We start from the raw sequence: 24,754 nt of genomic DNA on the forward strand, positions 1-24,754 counted from the left end.
ACCAATCTAAGACTAGATCTGACCAATCTAATTATAAAACTAGATCTGACCAATCTAAGTCTAAGACTAGTTCTGACCAATCTAAGTCTGACTAGATCTGACCAATCTAAGTCTGACTAGATCTGACCAATCTAAATCTATGACTAGATCTGACCAATCTAAGTCTATAACTAGATCTGACCAATCTAAGTATAAAACTAGATCTGACCAATCTAGGTCTAAGACTAGATCTGACCAATCTAATTCTATGACTAGATCTGACCAATCTAAGTCTATGACTAGATCTGACCAATCTAAGTATATGACTAGATCTGACCAATCTAAGGCTATGACTAGATCTGACCAATCTAGGTCTAAGACTAGATCTGACCAACCAAAGTCTATGACTAGATCTGACCAATCTAAGGCTAAAACTAGATCTGACCAATCTAAGTCTATGACTAGATCTGACCAATCTAAGTATGAAACTAGATCTGACCAATTTAAGTCTATGACTAGATCTGACCAAGCTAAGTATATGACTAGATCTGACCAATCTAAGTATAAAACTAGATCTGACCAATCTAAGTCTATGAGCAAGAACTGATGAAGTCTACTCGGATGAGAGGTGAAATGTCTTCCAAGACAAACCAAACAGTCCAGTTGTGATAGATTGGATGCCCAAGGATGACAATGACCTGGATGACTGAGAACATTCATAGACAAGCTGGGGTAGGTTCCAGCTTGTTGAAATATGAACGTGCTCAAGTAAATGTTGCAGTCATTGAGAAGATGAAGTAGCAGCAGACAGCGAGCACGTTGCCTTAAAAGGTCAACTTCCTGTCCTCCGCACGCTTCCTTTTATGGACAAACTTCCAAGCACCGAAATGTTTGGGAAAGTCATGTCAGACACGAGGCAGACGCTCAGTGTGTGTCAGTCTGTCTTTCTCTCTGTGTGTGTCTGTGTGTGTGTGTGTGAGTGTGCGTGTAGTTTAACACAATGACGTAATATATGACAACATTCCATTCATAAAACGAGAAAAAGTATTTGACCACTTTAAACTTTGACCATGGACCTTTTTCTCACTTACATTGTTTTTGATTCATTTTAATCATCTGTCATTATTATTATTTCATCAATTATGGCTTACTTTATACCTTGCATGCAATGTTAATGTCACTTTATTACTGTGTGTTGTATGAACTTATTTTCTATTATTATATTTATTTTTATTGATCTGTTTTATTGATTTATTTGAACGTAACTACTATTGATTATACTTATTTTTATTGATCTATTTCATTAAAGTATTTAATTTTCATTGCTATGTTAATTTTATTGATTTAGTATTTCATTGATTTTGTTATCCATTATGTTTATTTTAAAATATGTATTTTATTGATTTATTGAAATGGATTTTCTGTTTATGCTCATGTTTTTTGTCAATTTTATTGATTTATTTCAATGTATGATCTATCAATTATTATGTTTATTTTATTGATGTATTATTTTATTGATTTGTTATGTATATTCCATTCATTATGTTATTATACTATAATTCCATTTATTTTATTGGTTTGATTTTACTTACCTTCCATTAATTTTATGTCTATTGCTCTATTTCTTTAGTCATTTATTAGAAATTATTTCCGAATTTTTATGTATAGTTTTAATAATTTATTATTTTATCAATTTATTGAAATGTTTTTTCTATTCATTATCCTGTTTGTTTTTATTTATATATTATTTCACATACACTTCACCTACTATGTCTTCATTTGTTGAGAAATTAAGCAAAATGACTGAATAAATGCTTTTTATCCAGATCGGCACCATATTCCCTAACGGGGTTTAAGTGGAAATTATATTAGTATATATTATATTTACTTTTTAAAATGTTTGTCACTATATTTCCATTTATATCTATATTGTGTCCTGTTTGTGAGATAAAAGGCTGCTCTGTGTGTCAGCATGGAACATTCTTCCAAAGCGTTGATGAAATGTTTCGGGAGCGCCGGCTCACACTTTAGTCCAAAATATCACACTGAAGAGTTTTTTAGCTCCACAATCCATCAGTCATTCATTCATGTCACATACTGTACTCTTTATGCACTCATAGGCTGTACTGCACGTTATTTGCAGCGTATGTTAAACTAAGCCCAAAACCAGTGAAGTTGGCACGTTGTGTAAATGGTAAATAAAAACAGAATACATCCATTCATCCATTTTCTACCGCTTAATCCCATACAATGATTTACAAATCCTTTTCAACCTATATTCAATTGAATAGACTGCAAAGACAATATATTTAACGTTCGAAATGGAAAATGTTGTTATTCTTTGCAAATATTAGCTCATTTGGAATTTGATGCCTTCAACATGTTTCAAAAAAGCTGGCACAAGTGGCAAAAAAAAGACTGAGAAAGTTGAGGAAGGCTCATCAGACACTTACCGTATTTTTCGGAGTATAAGTCCCTCCGGAGTATAAGTCGCACCGGCCGAAAATGCATAATAAAGAAGGGAAACAACATATATAAGTCGCACTGGAGTATAAGTCGCATTTTTTGGGGAAATTTATTTGATAAAAGCCAACACCAAGAATAGACATTTGAAAGGCAATTTAAAATAAATAAAGAATAGTGAACAACAGGCTGAATAAGTGTACGTTATATGAGGCATAAATAACCAACTGAGAAGGTGCCTGGTATGTTAACGTAACATATTATGGTAAGAGTCATTCAAATAACTATAACATATAGAACATGCTATACGTTTACCAAACAATCTGTCACTCCTAATCGCTAAATCTCATGAAATCTTATACGTCTAGTCTCTTACATGAATGAGATAAATAATATTATTTGGTATTTTACGGTAATGTATTAATAATTTCACACGTAAGTCGCACCCCCGGCCAAACTATGGAAAAAAATGCGACTTATAGTCCGAAAAATACGGTATATGGAACATCCCACAGGTGAACAGGCTAATTGGGAACAGGTGGGTGCCATCATTGGGTATAAAAGCAGCTTCCATGAAATGCTCAGTCATTCACAAACAAGGATGGGGCGAGGGTCACCACTTTGTGAACAATTGCGTGAGCAAATTGTCCAAACAGTTTAAGAACGTCATTTCTCAACCAGCTATTGCAAGGAATTTAGGGATTTCACCATCTACGGTCTGTAATATCATCCAAAGGTTCAGAGAATCTGGAGAAATCACTGCACGTAAGCGATGATATTACGGACCTTCGATCCCTCAGGCGGTACTGCATCAAAAAATGACATCAGTGTGTAAAGGATATCACCACATGGGCTCAGGGAACACTTCAGAAAACCACTGTCTGTAACTACAATTTGTCGCGACATCTGTTAGTGCAAGTTAAAACTCTATTATGCAAAGTGAAAGCCATTTATCAACAACACCCAGAAACGCCGCCGACTTCGCTGGGCCCGAGCTCATCTAAGATGGACTGATGCAAAGTGGAAAAGTACTCTTTGGTCCTGACGAGTCCACATTTCAAATTGTTTTTGGAAACTGGAAAAGAACCATCCGGACTGTTATAGGCGTAAAGTTGAAAAGCCAGCATCTGTGATGGTATGGGGGTGTATTAGTGCCCAAGGGATGGGTAACTTACACATCTGTGAAGGCACCATTAATGCTGAAAGGTACACAAGGTGCTCAAAGTGGTATATTTATTATTACTGTAGTTCAGATTGCATAACACTGTCAGATATGTATTAAGACGCTTCATATGCTGAATTGTTATTATGACGGGTGTCCAGATACTTTTTTTTTTAACTTATGATATGATACCAATATTGAAGCCTTGAGTATTGTCCGACACTGATATTGATTTGGTATAATATCAGCAGGAATCATGAATACTTTTCTTTTATTTTGTAGTGTGGAATGTTAGAAAAGGTTTGATCGAGACAAATGAGTCACACAGAGAACAATGGTAGGTATGAAAAACACGAAGCTATTCATTATTAACCGTCTGAAATGGACTTATGCTGCCAACCTCTAAAGCAATGGTTCTTAACCTTGTTGGAGGTACTGAACCCCACCAGTTTCATATAGGCTTACACTGAACCCTTCAGTGAATTTTATTTTCTTTTCTTCTTAATTTAATCTTAATTTATAAATATTAATCATGAAATGATGTTATTATATTAAAAAAATACTAATAAAGATATATTTTACAAACAAAGTTACAGGAATGTACACATGATCCCATGTTTACATCTCATTGTGCCAAATGTGAATGTTTTAGTGGGAACTAAATGCGATATCGGAAAGGGGTACAAATTATTTCCAAAGCAGGACCCCCACCCATACATGCAATACTAGTAGTACACAGCTCGTGAAAAACATTATGTTGTGTTACTGTCATTGTAAGAAGGCCAAAACACTTATTTTAGAAAATAATCCCATGGAAATTACTGCTGTCATTTGATTATAGTAATAAAACATTTAACTTGGTATTTAGTCAGGTTTGGGACAGGTGTGCGGCTGGTGTGGCCACAGTGTGCACATCTAAGTTAAAGTACCAATGATTGTTACACACTAGGTGTGGTGAAATATGTCCTATGCATTTGTGAGGGGAGCAGTGGGCAGTGGTGCCACGCCCGGGAATATTTTTGGGGGATTTAACCCCCAATTCCAAGCCTTGATGCTGAATGCCAAGCAGGGAGGTAATGAGTCCCATTTTTATTGTCTTTGGTATGACTCGGCCGGGGTTTGAACTCATAACCTACCGATCGCAGGGCGGACACTCTAACCACTAAGCCACTGAGTAGGTCTCAAGGAGTTTTTGCGTTTGCTCACGCATATGGAAAATTAGAGTGAACATTGTTTGGGGGTATCTATAATACATTTACACGATGAGTCGGGTGTGTCCTGACCTCCGCGGCGGAGGCTCCGCCGAACCCCAGAGGCCGATTCACCGAACCCCTAGGGTTCGATCAAACCCAGGTTAAGAACCACTGCTCTAAAGGCTTAGTGGCCACATGCGTGGACAGCACCTTTTAGCTCTTATTTCCAAAATTGTGTACACTACTGAATTGGGGTCTTATGATCTCTTATGTGGACACTTATACTGCCACCTGGTGGTGTCAGAAGAGTTTAACATACAATGGAATTTGGAAAAAAAAGTTGTAAAAATAAGAATTAGCATGTCACTAAACATGAAGTACACGTTTGTGTACATATGGACTAAGTACATCATATAAAAAGATTATTCTTAGTTTTTATTCTAATTAGGGTCCAATAAGCCCAAATAGCAAAGAGAAATTAAAAAAAAGCATGTAAAGAAACAGCTTGGGCCTTAAGAGGTTAAGTTAGAGTGGAGTGGTCATTTTTTTTTTTTTTTTTGGCGACACAGCGGCCACATTTCATTAACCCTTGTGTAATGTTCATATTGTTGTTACTCAGCCAGCGTTTGTGGGTCTGATGGACCCGTTGCATTTTGTGGCTTTTAATGCCTCACAATCAAACACTTTTATGTTCAAATACTGAACAGATGTTTACCTTATCCCAATAAACATCTGTTCAGTATTTGAACATAAAAGTGTTTGATTGTGAGGCATTAAAAGCCACAAAATGCAACGGGTCCATCAGACCCACAAACGCTGGCTGAGTAACAACAATATGAACGTGGCACGGAAAATTTCTCTTCCAGTTTCTGCATCCTACAGGGATTCTTCTTTTGTGTTTCTGCACCTGTGGTTCCCACACAATGTTGCAACATTGTTTGTCAACACTGTCTGCTCTCATTTTCTCGCACATTTGACCCTTTGATGTTCTGTGTACCTACACTCTGTCCTCCTCCTGTCTAGGCCTGCTGTTTGTGTGTGTGGGTGGGTGGGTGGGGGGGGTTAACATCAATTTCCACACTTCCACAGTGGACCCGGACATCTTATATGTAATAGAAATGTGTAGGGGGGGTGTATGGTGTGTGGTCATTAAATATGTATCCTGATTAATGTTCTTCACAGAAAATGAGCCAAAGTCCAGTGAGTCTCAGTTTGAAAAATGAATTAATTGTATAATTTTTCTTTGAATAAAAAATGATAACGGGTCACACAGACCCGAACACCACACAAGGGTTAAGTTAAGCTCACGACGCAGTAAATTGAATGATGCGGACACGTTTGTTACTGGCTACTTTCTAATGTAAGTAATATGCAAATATAATCATTTGATACTTGGTTATATTGACAAATGTGCTGTTTTAGACTGTAATATTGTTCAATTAGTACGCATGTCTGGCTCGTGCGCCATTGTGTGCTTAGCTGTTGTGTAGCTGCTAGCTCCTAGTAGCCTACCGGCTCCCAGTGTTTACTTTTTTGTAACGACTTGACGAAAATAGAAGAAAAGACCAAGCTTCTTGGCTTATTGGAGGACTGTTATATAATTCGCTACTTCTATTTTTTTCTGACTTTCATATCACCCCTAATTATTGCACCGCAATAACGACACAATGTTACTCGAGCCTAAAAAAAACCGACCTAAGTGTAAGATGATAATACTCACATGTTGTGCTGCTGGATTGCATATGTAAAGCAAAAATGTGCAAAGAAAAAAAGTTCAAGATTATTGGCCTAAAATGCACTAAAGTCTGATTTTCATTAGGGTTAGTTTAGGGGTTCGACTAAGGTTAGGCTTCTTGTTTGTGGCAGGATATTTGAACTCCACGACCTCCAAGAGCTTCTCTGGCAGATGTTAGTGTGCTGCAGTCAGCGTCAGTAAGGACTAGCAGTGTAACGATGAATTCTTCATCACATTCTTTGCCACTTTTCAGAGCCCTCCATCATACAGTATAACAGCTACTGCTCGCCATTCTGCCAAGAAGAAGCCAGAGCTTGAAGCAATTTCATGTTTTGTATTTGGTTGCCTTTAATCGCTTCTCAATTATTTACAATGCAATTTTAAAAATAATATTTATTATACTGTATGTTAGGTTTTTACTCCGGGGCCCAGACAGGGACAAGCGGTAGAAAATGAATGGATGGCTGTATAGGATGTTAAAAATAATCAATCTTTAGGGTCTGATCATGCCTGGATGTTAAAGTCAACATCAATATTTATGTTATGTTATGACACTCATAACTTTATTCCGTATGTAAGCGATTTTACCGACATTTTTAATGGCGATACGAGCCATTGGGAACATTGTTAGCTGTTAGCATGCACAAGTTAGCATGCTATTTTTTTTGTGCTAATTTTGCAGTCGTACACCTTAAAGCAGGTGTGTCAAACTCATTTGGGGCCACATGGAGAAAAATCTATTCCCTAGTGGGCCGGACTGGTAAAATCCCGGCACGATAACTTAAAAATAAAGACAACTTCAGATTATTTTCTTTGTTTAAAAATAGAACAAGCACATTCTGGAATTGTACAAATCGTAATGTGCTACATGTTAGCTATGTATTAGTTACCTATTAGCTACTTGTTAGTTACTATTTACAAGTTAGCTACGTGTTAGCGACTTGTTAGTAACATGTTAGCTACTTGTTAGTTATATATTAGCTACATGTTAGTTACTTATTAGCTACTTGTTAGTTACTATGTACATGTTAGCTTTGTGGTAGCGACTTGTTAGTAACATATTAGCTACTTGTTAGTTACTATTTACAAGTTAGCTACATGTTAGCGACTTGTTAGTAACATGTTAGCTACTTGTTAGTTATATATTAGCTACATGTTAGTTACTTATTAGCTACTTGTTAGTTACTATGTACATGTTAGCTTTGTGGTAGCGACTTGTTAGTAACATGTTAGCTACTTGTTGGTTATATATTAGCTACATGTTAATTACTTATTAGCTACTTGTTAGTTACTATGTACATGTTAACTTTGTGGTAGCGACTTGTTAGTAACATGTTAGCTACTTGTTAGTTATATATTAGCTACATATTAGTTACTTATTAGCTACTTGTTAGTTACTATGTACATGTTAGCTTCGTGGTAGCGACTTGTTAGTAACATGTTAGCTACTTGTTGGTTATATAATAGCTACATGTTAGCTTCATGTTAGTTACTTATTAGCTACTTGTTAGTTACTATGTACATGTTAGCTACGTGTTAGCGACTTGTTAGTAACATGTTAGCTACTTGTTGGTTATATATTAGCTACATGTTAGCTTCATGTTAGTTACTTATTAGCTACTTGTTAGTTACTATGTACATGTTAGCTACGTGTTAGCGACTTTTTAGTAACATGTTAGCTACTTGTTGGTTATATGTTAGCTTCATGTTAGTTACTTATTAGCTACTTGTTAGTTACTGTGTACATGTTAGGTACCTGTTAGCGACTTGTTAGTAACATGTTAGCTACTTGTTAGTTATATATTAGCTACATGTTAGTTACTAATTATTTTAGTAGCATGTTAGCTACTTGTTGGTTATATGTTAGCTTCATGTTAGTTACTTATTAGCTACTTGTTAGTTACTGTGTACATGTTAGCTACCTGTTAGCGACTTGTTAGTAACATGCTAGCGACTTGTTAGTTATATATTAGCTACATGTTAGTTACTAATTAGGTACATGTTAGCTATGTATTAGTTACTTATTAGCTACATCTTGGCTTTGTTAGTTACTTATTAGCTACATGTTAGCTACTTGAATAGAATATATCTTTATTGTCATTGTACAACAAAATTGTAAGCAAAACTAATTTAGTGCAAATTCATAATAACACAGAAGAACATAGATAAATAGATAAAAATACCAAGCACACAGCTCACATGCACAGTCATTCTTGTCTTGTGTTCAGCGACACTATAGCTTAAGGGGAAAAAGTGTTCTTAAATCGGTTTGTCCGGCATTTTATTGTCCTGTATCTCCTGCCCGAGGGCAGCAGTTCAAAAAGTTTATGTCCGGGGTGAGATGGGTCCCTTATGATGTTTTGGGCCTTTTTGAGGCACCTGGCACTGTACAGTTCATCTAGGGAGGTTGGTTACATGTTTTCTTTTTTACACTTACATGTTGCGGTTAATAGTATTCTATTTTTATTTGTCGATATTTATATTTTCTGAATACATTTTGTGATAATGTTCATCAGTCAACTCATTGGTGTTAATTTTCAATCTAACAAGATAAAAAAATTATATCTAAATCAAATTACAGGATGTTATTTATGTAGTTTGATCATTTTTCTCGACTGGTGCACTAACATCATGTGGTTTATTTTGTACATATATAGCTTCATCTAAAAAAGATACAAAGAATTGCTATTGCGACATCCAGTGGACACATTTAGAACGACCTGTTTCTGTCATTCCAAAATTTCAGGTACATTTTTAATACTTAGCAAACTCATCCCGCGGCCCGGATAAAACCTGACACCCCTGCCTTAGAGTCACATTCCTTCAAACTTAGCACATGCTAACTGTTATCATGCTAACGGGAGCATGTTAACATTAGCATGCTAGCTTACTAAAATTAGCATGCTAGCATTTTTTTTTTTGCTAATTTCGCAGCCGTAGACTTTAGAGTCATATAACTTCATACTTGACACAGCATGGTAAAATTAAGATGTTGGTTTGCTAACATTAGCGTGCTAACTTGTTTAGCCAATTTTGCAGATGTTCTTGATTGATTGATTGATTGATTGAAACTTTTATTAGTAGATTGCACAGTACAGTACATATTCCGTACAATTGACCACTAAATCAGTGTTTTTCAACCTTTTTTGAGCCAAGGCACATTTTTAGCGTTGAAAAAATCCGGAGGCACACCACCAGCAGAAATAATTAAAAAACAAAACTCAGTTGACAGTAAAAAGTTGTTGTCGCAATTGTTGGATATGAATTTAAACCATAACCAAGCATGCATCAATATAGCTCTTGTCTCAAAGTAGGTGTACTGTCACCACCTGTCACATCACGCCGTGACTTATTTTGACTTTTTTTTGCTGTTTTCCTGTGTGTAGTGTTTTAGTTCTTGTCTTGCGCTCCTATTTTGGTGGCTTTTTCCCTTTTTTTTGGTATTTTCCTGTAGCAGTTTCATGTCTTCCTTTGAGCGATATTTCCCGCATCTACTTTGTTTTAGCAATCAAGATAATTTCTGTTGTTTTTAATCCTTCTTTGTGGGGACATTGTGGATTGTCATGTCATGTTTGGATGTACATTGTCTTTGCTCCACAGTAAGTCTTTGCTGTCGTCCAGCATTCTGTTTTTGTTTACTTTGTAGCCAGTTCAGTCTTAGTTTCGTTCTGCATAGCCTTCCCTAAGCTTCAATGCCTTTTCTTAGGGGCACTCACCTTTTGTTTATTTTTGGTTTAAGCATTAGACACCTTTTTTTACCTGCACCCTGCCTCCCGCTATTTCCGACATCTACAAAGCAATTAGCTACCGGCTGCCACCTACTGATATGGAAGAGTAATACACGGTTACTCTGCCAAGCTCTAGACAGCACCGACACTCAACAACAACACATCGTTTGCAGACTATAATTACTGGTTTGCAAAAAATATTTTTACCCCAAATAGGTGAAATTAGATAATCTCCCACGGCACACCAGACTGTATCTCACGGCACTAGGCACAGTGGTTGAAAAACACTGCACTAAATGGTAAAACGCCAATACGTTTTTCAACTTGTTTAAAGTCTGGGTACACCATACTTGCCAACCCTCCCGAATTTTCCGGGAGACTCCCGAAATTCAGCGCCTCTCCCGAAAACCTCCCGGGACAAATATTTTCTCGAAAATCTCCCGATTTTCAGCCGGAGCTGGAGGCCACGCCCCCTCCAGCTCCATGCGGACCTGAGTGAGGACAGCCTTTTCTTTATGACAACAGGGTGACAAGAACTAAATCATCCAGACTAGAGATACATTGTATTATTATGTTTATCTTACCTAAAAATAAATATATTTATTGCGCGTGGCGCAGTGGAAGAGTGGCCGTGCGCGACCCGAGGGTCCCTGGTTCAATCCCCACCTACTACCAACCTCGTCATGTCCGTTGTGTCCTGAGCAAGACACTTCACCCTTGCTCCTGATGGGTGCTGGTTAGCGCCTTGCATGGCAGCTCCCTCCATCAGTGTGTGAATGTGTGTGTGAATGGGTAAATGTGGAAGTAGTGTCAAAGCGCTTTGAGTACCTTGAAGGTAGAAAAGCGCTATACAAGTACAACCCATTTATCATTATTTATTTAATTAAAAAAAAAAAAAATACAAATTTTTACTATATTTTGCTAAAAACATCAAAATTAATTGTATTTTTATTTATTTTTTCTGACTCCTTATTACATCCAGCCATAGAATTATACATTACAATAAACATATTTGAAATAATTAATTTTAAATTATCATAATAATTCATTTAAAATGACCATATTTATTTATTAAAATAATTGCTTGTTTATCAACAACTTTAGCATTTTATTCATTACATTTTGAAGCTCTCAGAAGCCAAGTTATGTTATATTCCTTAATATTTATTTATGCAAGTTTGAAGTATCAATTATCTAAACACAGTTTTGTTTGCATATTTTCAGGATATATATATATATATATATATATATATATATATATATATATATATATATATATATATGTATATTAAATATTTGACTTGGTGAATTCTAGTTGTCAATATACTCCTCCCCTCTTAACCACGCCCCCAACCACGGTCTGCCCCCCCCCCCCCCCCCCCCACCTCCCTAAATCGGAGGTCTCAAGGTTGGCAAGTATGGGGTACACGTTAATCAATTCATGGTAGACCCCCGAGCTAATGTATCATTTAGTTTTTGCAATAAACTTTCATTCATTTTTCGGCCTTTTAGCCCCAAATAATCGGTGTCAGCGAGTCATTACAAAGCCATGCATGTTAAATAGTGCATGGAAGTCAAGTTCCATTCGGGCTCATTAGCCTGAAGCCGCCTGTCAATCAAGCTTGGCTCCTGAATAAAAGCCCGGCCAAGTAGACCAATCAGCGACGAGAGAGGCGGGCTCAGTTCTCTGAGGCGTCCAATCACATTCACCAGTCGGCCATCGATTTCATTAAAGTTTTTTTCTTCTTCTTCTTCTCTTTTAGCATCCGTCGCTCGGCGCCACTCGACAGGATCCAGCAGAAGCTTTCCTTCAGAAACCCAAGAGAGAAAGAGAGAGAAGGAGAGAGAAAGAGAGGGTGTGTGTGTGTGGGTAGGGGGGGAAGCCGGGGGCGGACCGTCGAACCGAATCTCCCCTTAACGCACTCCTGAGTGTGCCGAGGAGGAGGAGGCGGAGGAGAAGAAGAAGAAGAAGAAGAAGCGGGCTGAGGAGAACCGGCGGCGGACGCACGCGAAAGAGGCCGAGAGACACACCGAGCTGTTGACGCTCCCAGAGTCCCAACATGGAGCACTATGATGACGGGGAGATCGACTACATGCAGCAGGAGGACGACTGGGACCGGGACATGCTGCTGGACCCCGCCTGGGAGAAGCAGCAGCGAAAGGTGAGCCTTTACTTCCGGGATAAGTGTGTTGTTGTTGTTGTTGTGTAGTCCTCACACTGTGTGTACTCCTTCCAGTGACGTAGGCATACATTACTCAACTCATTAGTATTTACATTCAGTTGAAGTGGAGGACAACAGCTGTCATGATAAACTTACCATATGTAATGCAACACATGTCATCCATGTTCCATCATCTGTACATCTATACATACATCTATATGTCTTATCTGTACATACATACATTCATACATATACATACATCTATATGTCTATCTGTACATCTATCTATTCATACATCTATATGTCTTATCTGTACATACATCTATCTATACATACATCTATATGTCTTATCTGTACATACATCTATACATACATCTATATGTCTATCTGTACATCTATACATCTATTCATACATCTATATGTCTATCTGTACATCTATCCATTCATACATCTATACGTCTATCTGTACATATATCTATACGTCTATCTGTACATCTATCTATTCATACATCTATACGTCTATCTGTACATCTATCTATACGTCTATCTGTACATACATCTATTCATACATCTATACGTCTATCTGTACATCTATCTATTCATACATCTATATGTCTATCTGTACATCTATCTATTCATACATCTATATGTCTGTCTGTACATCTATATGTCTATCTGTACATCTATCTATTCATACATCTATATGTCTATCTACATCTATTCATACATCTATATGTCTATCTGTACATCTATACATACATCTATATGTCTATCTGTACATCTATCTATACATACATCTATACATCTATCTGTACATCTATCTATTCATACATCTACACATCTATCTGTACATCTATCTTTTCATACATCTATATGTCTATCTGTACATCTATACATACATCTATACATCTATCTGTACATCTATCTGTACATCTATGTATTCATACATCTATATTTCTATCTGTACATCTATCTATTCATACATCTATATGTCTATCTGTACATCTATCTATTCATACATCTATATGTCTATCTGTACATCTATCTAGTCCTACATCTATATGTGTACCTGTACATCTATCTATTCATACATCTATACATCTATCTGTACATCTATCTGTACATCTATGTATTCATACATCTATATTTCTATCTGTACATCTATCTATTCATACATCTATATGTCTATCTGTACATCTATCTATTCATACATCTATATGTCTATCTGTACATCTATCTATTCATACATCTATATGTCTATCTGTACATCTATCTAGTCATACATCTATATGTCGATCTGTACATTTATCTATTCATACATCCATACGTCTATCTGTACATCTATATGTCTATCTGTACATCTATTTATTCATACACCTTTTTGTCTATCTGTACATCTATCTATTCATACATCTATATGTCTATCTGTACATCTATCTATTCATACATCTATATGTCTATCTGTACATCTATCTATTCATACATCTATATGTCTATCTGTACATCTATCTATTCATACATCTATATGTGTACCTGTACATCTATCTATTCATACATCTATATGTCGATCTGTACATTTATCTATTCATACATCTATACGTCTATCTGTACATCTATATGTCTATCTGTACATCTATTTATTCATACACCTTTTTGTCTATCTGTACATCTATCTATTCATACATCTATATGTCTATCTGTACATCTATCTATTCATACATCTATATGTCTATCTGTACATCTATCTATTCATACATCTATATGTGTACCTGTACATCTATCTATTCATACATCTATACGTCTATCTGTACATGTATATGTCTATCTGTACATCTATCTATACATACATCTATACGTCTATCTATTCATACATCGATATGTCTATCTGTACATCTATCCATACGTCTGTACATCTATAATTATATCTATACATCTGCACACTTATACATCTATCTATACATCTACTGTATAAATCTATATATGTCTGTACACCTATACATCTACTGTATAAATCTATATATGTCTGTACACCTATACATCTATCCATACATCTACCCATTTATCTATACGTCTGTATGCCTGTACATCTATCCATACATCTATCCATTTATCTATATGTCTGTACGCCTATACATCTATCCATTTATCTATATGTCTGTTCACCTATACATTTACCTATACATCTATCCATTTATCTATATGTCTGTTCACCTATACATCTACCTATACATGTACCTATACATCTATCCATACATCTATCCATTTATCCATACGTCTGTATACCTATACATCTACTGTATAAATGCATATACTTCCGTACACATATACATCTATACGTCTATCTACACATCTATCTATACACCTATCTACACGTCTGTACATATATATTTATCTATACATCTACTGTACATCCATACATTTTATCTGTTAATCTATAGGTCTGTATCTATATGCACGTCTGTTTATTCATCTATATATCTATACATCTATCTATACGTATATATATATATATATATATATATATATATATATATATATATATATATATATATATATATATATATATATATATATACACACACACATTTATATTTAAACATTTACCTATTTGTCTATGTATTGACACATGTATCTATTTATACATCTATGCATCTATACATCAATCTATACACCTATACATCTATTTATTCATCGACAGATGAAGGGGCGGTATAGCTCGGTTGGCCGTGCCAGCAACTTGAGGGTTCCAGGTTCGATCCCCGCTTCCGCCATCCTAGTCACTGCCGTTGTGTCCTAGGGCAAGACACTTTACCCACCCACACTGGTTTAAATGTAACTTAGATATTGGGTTTCACTATGTAAAAGCGCTTTGAGTCACTAGAGAAAAAGCGCTATATAAATATAATTCACTTCATTTCACACTTCAATGTATCTATACATCTATCGATACATCTATCCTATTATATCTATATCTATACATCAAGCCGTATATCTATCTATACATCTATAGGTCTATTAAATTCATGTATATTTACATTTATGCATCTATACATTCTTCTATACATCTTTATATCTATAAACCCATCTATACGTCTGCTTTTACAAGCAATCAGTGTAGTTTGCAGGAGTACTTCCTGGCGTCCATGTGAATACTGAAGATGTTTTGATGACATAGTCACATTTTTGCAGTTGCTAGATGATGACGCACAAATCAATTTTAATATGAATGCATGTACAATCAGTCAATATGAATCACATGTACAATAAAATAACATAAATACATATACAATCAATCAATATCAATACATGTACAATAAATCAATATGAATAACATGTACAGTAAAATTATATAAATACATGTATAATAAATTAATATGAATACATGTACAATCAATCAATATGAATACACACAGTCAATCAATATGAATACATATACAGTCAATCAATATGAAGACGTCATATTTTTTATGAATTGTTGAGCAATAAAGGACGAACAATTACACACACACACACACACACACACACACACACACACATTTTAAGCCAGGACAAAAATGGGGAAGAAAAGCAGCGTGGAATCGGAGCGAGCGCGTGTTTTGGGCTGGGCTTGTGTCGGCTGCGAGCGTGTGCCCAAAAATGGTAATAATCTGGCCTCCCTAGTTGCCGCTTGGAAAGAAAAGTTTTCTTCTGCTGGTGGTTTCCTGCATGATGTCATGGCTGCTACCGGCTGGGACACTATCAGGTGTGAAGACTAGCCTGGACTTCTGTTCGTTTGCTGGGTTCAATCCCTCATAAAAAAAAGTGCTTGTTTGATATGAATTAGTGCCATGTTACTTCTGGCAGCCTTGCAACTCTTACTTTTGGGAGTCACACCCGCAGCTGCAAACTCCTTTCAATGAGCTCTGTGGAGTTAAAGGTCGCAGCCATTCACTTGTGTTTGTCAAAACACGAGTTTGATGGTACGTCATGTAGCCAAAATAATGCATTATACCCGCAAAAATGACTGAAAAAGTTATAATGTGCATTCCAGGCCACTAGTTGGCGCTGTCTCAGATCAACAATATGCTAAAACCCTGTTGTCTACACCGAGCTGCTTGTTTGTTACATTTTGGTTACTTGTTAGTTACTAATTAACTACACGCTAGCTACTCATTAGTTACTCATTAGCTACGTATTAGCTTCATGTTAGTTACTTGTTGGCTACATGTTAACTACTTGTGAGTTACATGTTATTACATGTTAGCTACTTGTCAGTTGATTGTTAGCTACTTGTTAGTTACTAATTAGCTGCATGTTAGCTACTTGATAGTTACTAATTAGCTACATGTTAGGTACATAGTAGCTATGTATTAGTTACTTATTAGCTACATCATAGCTTTGTTAGTTACTTGTTAGCTACATGTTAGGGACTTGTTAGTAACATAGTTATATATTAGGTACATGTTAGCTTCATGTTAGTTACTAATTAGCTACATGTTAGCTATGTATTAATTACTTATTAGCTACATCTTTATATATTTATACCATAAATTGATTAACGTGGACCCCGACTTAAACAAGTTGAAAAACTTATTCGGGTGTTACCATTTAGTGGTCAATTGTACGGAATGTGTACTGTACTGTGCAATCTACTAATAAAAGTATCAATCAATCAATCTTAGCTTTGTTTGTTACCTGTTAGCTACTTGTTAGACATGTTAGCTACTTGTCAGTTGATTGTTAGCTACTTGTTAGTTACTAATTAGCTGCATGTTAGCTACTTGATAGTTACTAATTAGCTACATGTTAGGTACATAATAGCTATGTATTAGTTACTTATTAGCTACATAATAGCTTTGTTAGTTACTTGTTAGCTACATGTTAGGGACTTGTTAGTAACATGTTAGCTACATGTTAGTTATATATTAGGTACATGTCAGCTTCATGTTAGTTACTAATTAGCTACATGTTAGCTATGTATTAATTACTTATTAGCTACATCTTTATATATTTATACCATGAATTGATTAACGTGGACCCCGACTTAAACAAGTTGAAAAACTTATTCGGGTGTTACCATTTAGTGGTCAATTGTACGGAATGTGTACTGTACTGTGCAATCTACTAATAAAAGTATCAATCAATCAATCTTAGCTTTGTTAGTTACCTGTTAGCCACTTGTTAGTTGCATGGTTGGTTACTTTTAAGATACGTATTAGCTACATATTAGCTACTTGTTAGTTGTTAGTTAGGTACATCTTACCTACTTATTAGTTACTTATTAGCTACATGTTAGCTTTATTTTAGTTACTTGTTTGCTACATGTTAACTACTTGTTAGTTACATGTTTGCTACTTGTTAGTTATACGTTAGCTACTTCATAGTTACATGTTAGGTGCATATCAGCTACATGTTAGCGACATGTTAAACACGTATTAGCTACTATTGGCTCCTTCAAAACCGCACTAAAAGAACACCTCCAGGCAGCTACAACCCTAGCCTAACCCCATCCCCCCACCACATCCCACCTCCCCGGATTGTAAATAATCAAATGTAAATAATCAAATGTATATACTTGTTCTTATGCTTTCTGAGCTCATTATGTTCACTGCTCGCTGTACATATCCTACCAAGTCAGACCTACACTGTTACAATGTCCATTTCTCTGATGATATAATTGTTGATGACTGAAGTATGCTGATAGCAACCCAACCTAACCCCCCCCCCCCCCCCCCCCCGCCCCAACCCCCTCCACATCCCACCCCCCGGATTGTAAATAATGTAAATAATTCAATGTATATACTCTGATGATTAACTTGTGTGATGACTGTATTATGCTGATAGTATATATTTGTACCATGAATTGATTAACGTGGACCCCGACTTAAACAAGTTGAAAAACTTATTCGGGTGTTACCATTTAGTGGTCAATTGTACGGAATATGTACTGTACTGTGCAATCTACTAATAACAGTTTCAATCAATCAATCAATCACATTCCGATGGCTAAATTAGACCCTAAGCAGAATTTTATTTTGAGGACCCCCCCATTACAGAAATATGTCACACTTTTTTGTTAATAAATATTAAAAAAAAAAATTCATACATGTTTAGTACAAACATTTATTCATCGGGAGAAAAGAAAATCAATACTACAATTATTTTAGTGCACAATAGCACATTTAACAAATTTGACCATCTTCCTGACACATTTATGGTGGGGATTTGAACCCAGTGTGACATGTTACCAGCCCAGCTAATACTATACATTGGCAGCAAAACAGGCCCAGAGCATAATACTACCACCACCATGCTTGACGGTAGGAGTGGTGCTCCTGTGATTAAAGGCCTCACCTTTTCTCCGCCAATTATATTGCTGGGTATTGTGGCCAAACAGCTCCATTTTTGTTTCATCTGACATTACATGGACAAAGATAAGACCTTCTGGAGGAAAGTTCTGTGGTCACGGTGGAAGAGGGGTTTGTGCGTCTGCCTCACAATACGAAGGTCCTGGGTTCGATCCTGTGCTCGGGATCTTTCTTTGTGGAGTTTGCATGTTCTCCCCGTGACTGCTCGGGTTCCCTCCAGGTACTCCGGCTTCCTCCCACCTCCAAAAACATGCACCTGGGGATAGGTTGATTGGCAACACTAAATAGGCTCTAGTGTGTGAATGTTGTCTGTCTACCTGTGTTGGCCCTGTGATGAGGTGGCGACTTGTCCAGGGTGTACCCCGCCTTCCGCCCGAATGCAACTGAGATAGGCTCCAGCACCCCCCGCAACCCCAAGAGGGACAAGTGGTAGAAAATAGATGGATGGATAATTGAAATACAAGAATGCACTTGTAGGAATACAAGGAGTTTTTGAGCAAAGTAAGTCAGAAGGAAATGTTGCATCACGCAGGTTAGGGAGATGATGAGCGCGCCTCTTTGAAAGCAGCGTGTTGCCAAATGTTTTGGATTCCCATGCAAGTCCTAACCTGAGACGGCCGGGAGTACGAGGGCGCTGGCGTCCTCTTATCTTGGAATCTTAATGTCTTTGCACAGGCAGGTGTCTCTGGGACACGGTGCCAGAGGCAACATCACATATTTCCATGCAGTCGTCTTCCACAAACAAACAAACACACACACACACACACACACACACACACACACACACACACACACACACACACACACACACACACACACACACACACACACACACACACACACACACTCACACACACACACACCGTGCCTGCAAGGCGCATTATAGTTTCTCTACTTTATTCCATGTTGCCCTTATAAGACTGTGAAGAGACGTACCTACACCTCCCCTTCCAGCATCCCCCACACCCAAACTTCCCTCCCAGACCACACCCACATTCCCGCGCTCGGCGTGCAAGGCAGCCCGGCGATAAGATCCACACGTTCCCTCACTCTCGCTTTAAACCTCGCATCAATTCAAGTGTCGCCGTATTTCTTCAGGCCGTGTGGCGACTCCGCGATTACGCAGGACTTGTTGTGCAAGGCTCGTGAGTCACAACCACGACGCCTTGGACCATTTTGTTCCAGTTTATACCCACTGAGTAAAAGCAACGTGCATCCTTACTATATTTGTCTTCATTTGTTGGAACATCATTATACTAAACTAGGAGTGTCGATCGATCCGGTATCGTTCAGATATTAGCAGGATCATATTATATGGGCTCGCATCTAAAATAGGTCTTAGCGATATGGCTGAAAACTGCATTACGATATAAATGTTTTATATCAGTATATCGATAATTATATATTTTTTTTATTAGCTAAATAAAATAAAGATTACATTTAAAAATCAATGAATTGATTTACGTGGACCCCGACTTAAACAAGTTTAAAAACGTATTCAGGTGTTACCATTTAGTGGTCAATTGTACGGAATATGTACTGTACTGTGCAATCTACTAATAAAAGTCTCAATCAATCAATCAATCAATGTAAACAAAATTGTAAAATCACATTGAACAGCTAACAATAACCTCTTGAAATGAAGATGCAAAAATAAGGAAAATGTAAGAATTGTTAAATAAAGTGTAACAATGTGGTGCAAAGTAAGAAAACCAAATAATGCGTTATACCGGCAAAAATGACCGAAAATGTTGTAATGTGCATTTCAGGCCAGTAGGTGGCGCTGTCTCAGATCAACACTATGCTAAAACACCGTTGTCCACGCCGAGCTGCTTGTTTGCCACATTTTGGCTACTTGTTAGCTACTAATTAGCTACTTGCTAGCTACTTATTAGTTACGCATTAGCTACATATTAGCTTCATGTTAGTTACACGTTAGCTTCATTTTAGTTACTTGTTAGCAACATGTTAGCTACCTGTGAGTTATGTTATTACTTGTTAGTTGATTGTTGGCTACTTGTTAGTTACTAATTAGCTACATTTTAGCTACTTGTTAGTTACTATGCACATGTTAGCGACTTGTTAGTAACATGTTAGCTACTTGTTAGTTACTTATTAGCTTCATGTTAGTTACTAATTAGCTACATGTTAGGTACATGCATACTTGCCAACCCTCCCGGATTTTCCGGGAGACTCCCGAAATTCAGCGCCTCTCCCGAAAACCTCCCGGGACAAATTTTCTCCCGAAAATCTCCCGAAATTCAGGCGGAGCTGGAAGCCACGCCCCCTCCAGCTCCATGCGGACCTGAGTGACGTCAGGTGCGCAACACCGCGTAAATCGTTGGCCAACCAAAAAGTAACCCCAGTACGCTATAGCCAACATTCACCAGGAGATGGCAACAGACAAACATAGATCACTATTACATTCCTCCCCTTTTAGAAATGTATAGAAGTTACTCAAAATAAATAAACAACCCAACTAAAAAATGCAGCAGCTCAATTAAAAAACTGTACTTAAGCCACATTATTTTCTTTCTTTTTTTTAGAACTGGACTCTTAACCCTCATTTGTAAAAAAATAACATGCTTATTATACAAACAGTATTTGTACACCTTTAACACAGATTTTTATACTGTCTTCAGAGATTCAGTTTTTTTGGTGGTACTCGAAACCTTTCTGGGTACCTGCGAAAGGGTGTTCAGCATGGTTGGAAAAATAGTGACAGAGAATAGAACAAGGATGGACAATTCAACCCTTAACTCAACAATGAGTAGATGAGAGTTATGTGTGTATATGTGTAAATAAATGAACACTGAAATTCATGTATTTCTTTTATTTATATATATATATATATATATATATATATATATATATATATATATATATATATATATATATATATATATATATATATATATATATATATATAATAAAATAAATATATGTATAGCTAGAATTCACTGAAAGTCAAGTATTTCTTATATATATATATATATATATATGAAATACTTGACTTGGTGAATTCTAGCTGTAAATATACTCCTCCCCTCTTAGCCCCGCCCCCGACCACGCCCCCGCCCCACCCCGACCACGCACCCCACCCCCCACCTCCAGAAATCGGAGGTCTCAAGGTTGGCAAGTATGGGTACATGTTAGCTATGTATTAGTTACTTATTAACTACATATTAGCTTTGTTAGTTGGACCAGTTTGTTCCAGTTAATACCCACTGAGTCCCAAGTAGCTGGTGGAAAAGCAACATGCATCCTTACTATATTTGTCTTCATTTGTTTGGAACATCATTCATGTTTAAGGGTCAGAAATTGGGAAGTGTCGTTTATACTAAACTCAGAGTGTCGATGGATCCGATGTCGTTCCGATGTTAGCAGTATCATATTATATGGGCTCGCATCCGAAATAGGGCTTAGCGATATGGCTGAAAACTGCATCACGATATAAATGTTTTATATCAGTATATCGATACTTATAATTTTTTTTTATTAGCTAAGGAAAATAAGGATTACATTTAAAAAATCAATGTAAACAAAATTCTAAAATCACATCACTCTTAAAATGAAGGTGCAAAAATAAGGAAATGTGTAACAATATGGTGCAAAGTAGGAAAACAAAATAATGCGTTATACCCGCAAAAACGCCTGAAAAAGTTATAATGTGCATTCCAGGCCAGTAGGTGGCGCTGTCTCAGATCAACACTATGCTAAAACACCGTTGTCCACGCCGAGCTGCTTGTTTGCTACATTTTGGCTACTTGTTAGTTACTAATTAGCTACATGCTAGCTACTTATTAGTTACTCATTAGCTACACATTAGCTTCATGTTAGTTACACAATTATTAAAAATCGATTATTGATGCATCTATAATTTATACATATTAGGGATGTCCGATAATATCGGACTGCCGATATTATCGTCTGATAAATGCTTTAAAATGTAATATCGGAAATTATCGGTATCGGTTTCAAAAAGTAAAATGTATGACTTTTTAAAACGCCGCTGTTTACACGGACGTAGGGAGAAGTACAGAGCGCCAATAAACCTTAAAGGCACTGCCTTTGCGTGCCGGCCCAGTCACATAATATCTACGGCTTTTTACACACGCAAGTGAATGCATGCATACTTGATCAACAGCCATACAGGTCACAGCGAGGGTGGCCGTATAAACAACTTTAACACTGTTACAAATATGCGCCACACTGTGAACCCACACCAAACAAGAATGACAAACACATTTCGGGAGAACATCCTCACCGTAACACAACATAAACACAACAGAACAAATACCCAGAACCCCTTGCAGCACTAACTCTTCCGGGACGCTACAATATACACCACCCGCTATCCCCTAGCCCCCACATCAACCCCGCCCCCCCAACCCCGCCCACCTCAACCGCCTCATGCTCTCTCAGGGAGAGCATGTCCCAAATTCCAAGCTGTTGTTTTGAGGCATGTTAAAAAAATAATGCACTTTGTGACTTCAATAATAAATATGGCAGTGCCATGTTGGCATTTTTTTCCATAACTTGAGTTGAATTATTTTGGAATACCTTGTTACATTGTTTAATGCATCCAGCGGGGCATCACAACAAAATTAGGCATAATATTGTGTTAATTCCACGACTGTATATATCGGTATCGGTTGATATCGGAATTGGTAATTAAGAGTTGGACAATATCGGAATAATGGATATCGGCAAAAAAGCAATTATCGGACATCTCTAATACATATTGATGCAGATTTACATTTTTCGTTTCACCAAATAAGCGTTTATCACTTGCAACTTTAAAAAACAGTGCTTTTGTAATAAGAAACAGTTAAATAAATTCTCACATTTGCTAAATTAATTAAAATGTGGGCAAAAAAATGTGTGCAAGTGCCTGCTTAGCGGCTCTTGTGGTTAGAGTGTCCGCCCTGAGATCGGTAGGTCGTGAGTTCAAACCCCGGCCGAGTCATACCAAAGACTATAAAAATGGGACCCATTACCTCCCTGCTTGGCACTCAGCATCAAGGGTTGGAATTGGGGGTTAAATCACCAAAATGATTCCCGAGCGTGGCCACCGCTGCTGCTCACTGCTCCCCTCACCTCCCAGGGGGTGAAACAAGGGGATGGGTCAAATGTTAATTTCACCACACCTAGTGTGTGTCTGACTTATCAGTGGTACTTTAACTTTATAATAAACGAGCTGGTCGGATCTCTCAGTGAGGTGGCTCGCTGCAGTCAGACACATTTTTGAACTTTATTTACAATAAATAAATCGTTTATCAATTATTGACGTTTACTAATCACCCAAGTCTGAATTGCAATGCATCTAAAAATCGATTATTTCCCCCACCTCTACAACATACCCCAATCTAAATTTAAACACATTACTGAGGGACAGAGGGATTGATCCATGCACGGACATCCACAATACCGTGATAATAATGATTGCCACAAGTCATGACAATTTTGTGATATGAAATTTCCCTAGCAGGATTTCGGAGCACCTAGTTACTGATATCAACGTAGCTAAAAAAGGTGTTGAATTGAACAAGAACTATGATGTTTCACCGCTATGCAAAAACTGCTGTCTGCAAAACACTCGGTGTCATCACATTCCTGCGTTGTCATGATGCACCTGGCTTACTGTTGAACAAAGACGACGATGATGTGTCATGTGATGCATTTCAACTCAGCAGACTTTATGACAACTATATCAAAGTAACACTATGGTGTTATTGCAAAAATTATATATTGTTTTTTTTTTGTTATCACGTCATGGTAGGGCTAGGCCAGGGGTCGGCAACCTTTACCAGTCAAAGAGCCATTTTGACCAGTTTCACAAATTAAAGATAACAATGGGAGCCTCAAAAAAAATTTGAAATTTAAAATGAAATAACACTGCATAATAAGTTTTTTTTTTTGCTTTGTGCTATGTATAAACCAGGGGTCTCAGACACGCTGCCCACACCTTGATATGGAATTTGA

The 24,754-nt window shown here is 37.0% G+C and overlaps 1 protein-coding gene across 4 annotated transcripts in view; it reads left to right on the top strand.

The window, feature by feature from the left end:
- The first annotated feature begins 12,036 nt into the window (after positions 1-12,036).
- actn1 (actinin, alpha 1) overlaps positions 12,037-24,754 on the top strand; it is a 117,247-nt gene continuing 104,529 nt past the window's right edge. The window contains exon 1 of one of the 4 annotated variants that reach the window (XM_061969001.1): positions 12,037-12,422. In XM_061969001.1, the coding sequence (XP_061824985.1) occupies positions 12,321-12,422 (102 nt within the window). In that variant the 5' untranslated portion in view covers positions 12,037-12,320. The remainder of the gene's footprint in view (positions 12,423-24,754) is intronic. The other 3 variants (XM_061969000.1, XM_061969002.1, XM_061969003.2) reach the window with 3 other exon arrangements.

This window comes from Nerophis lumbriciformis, linkage group LG08 (assembly GCF_033978685.3).
Source record: "Nerophis lumbriciformis linkage group LG08, RoL_Nlum_v2.1, whole genome shotgun sequence".
Lineage (NCBI taxonomy): Eukaryota > Metazoa > Chordata > Actinopteri > Syngnathiformes > Syngnathidae > Nerophis > Nerophis lumbriciformis.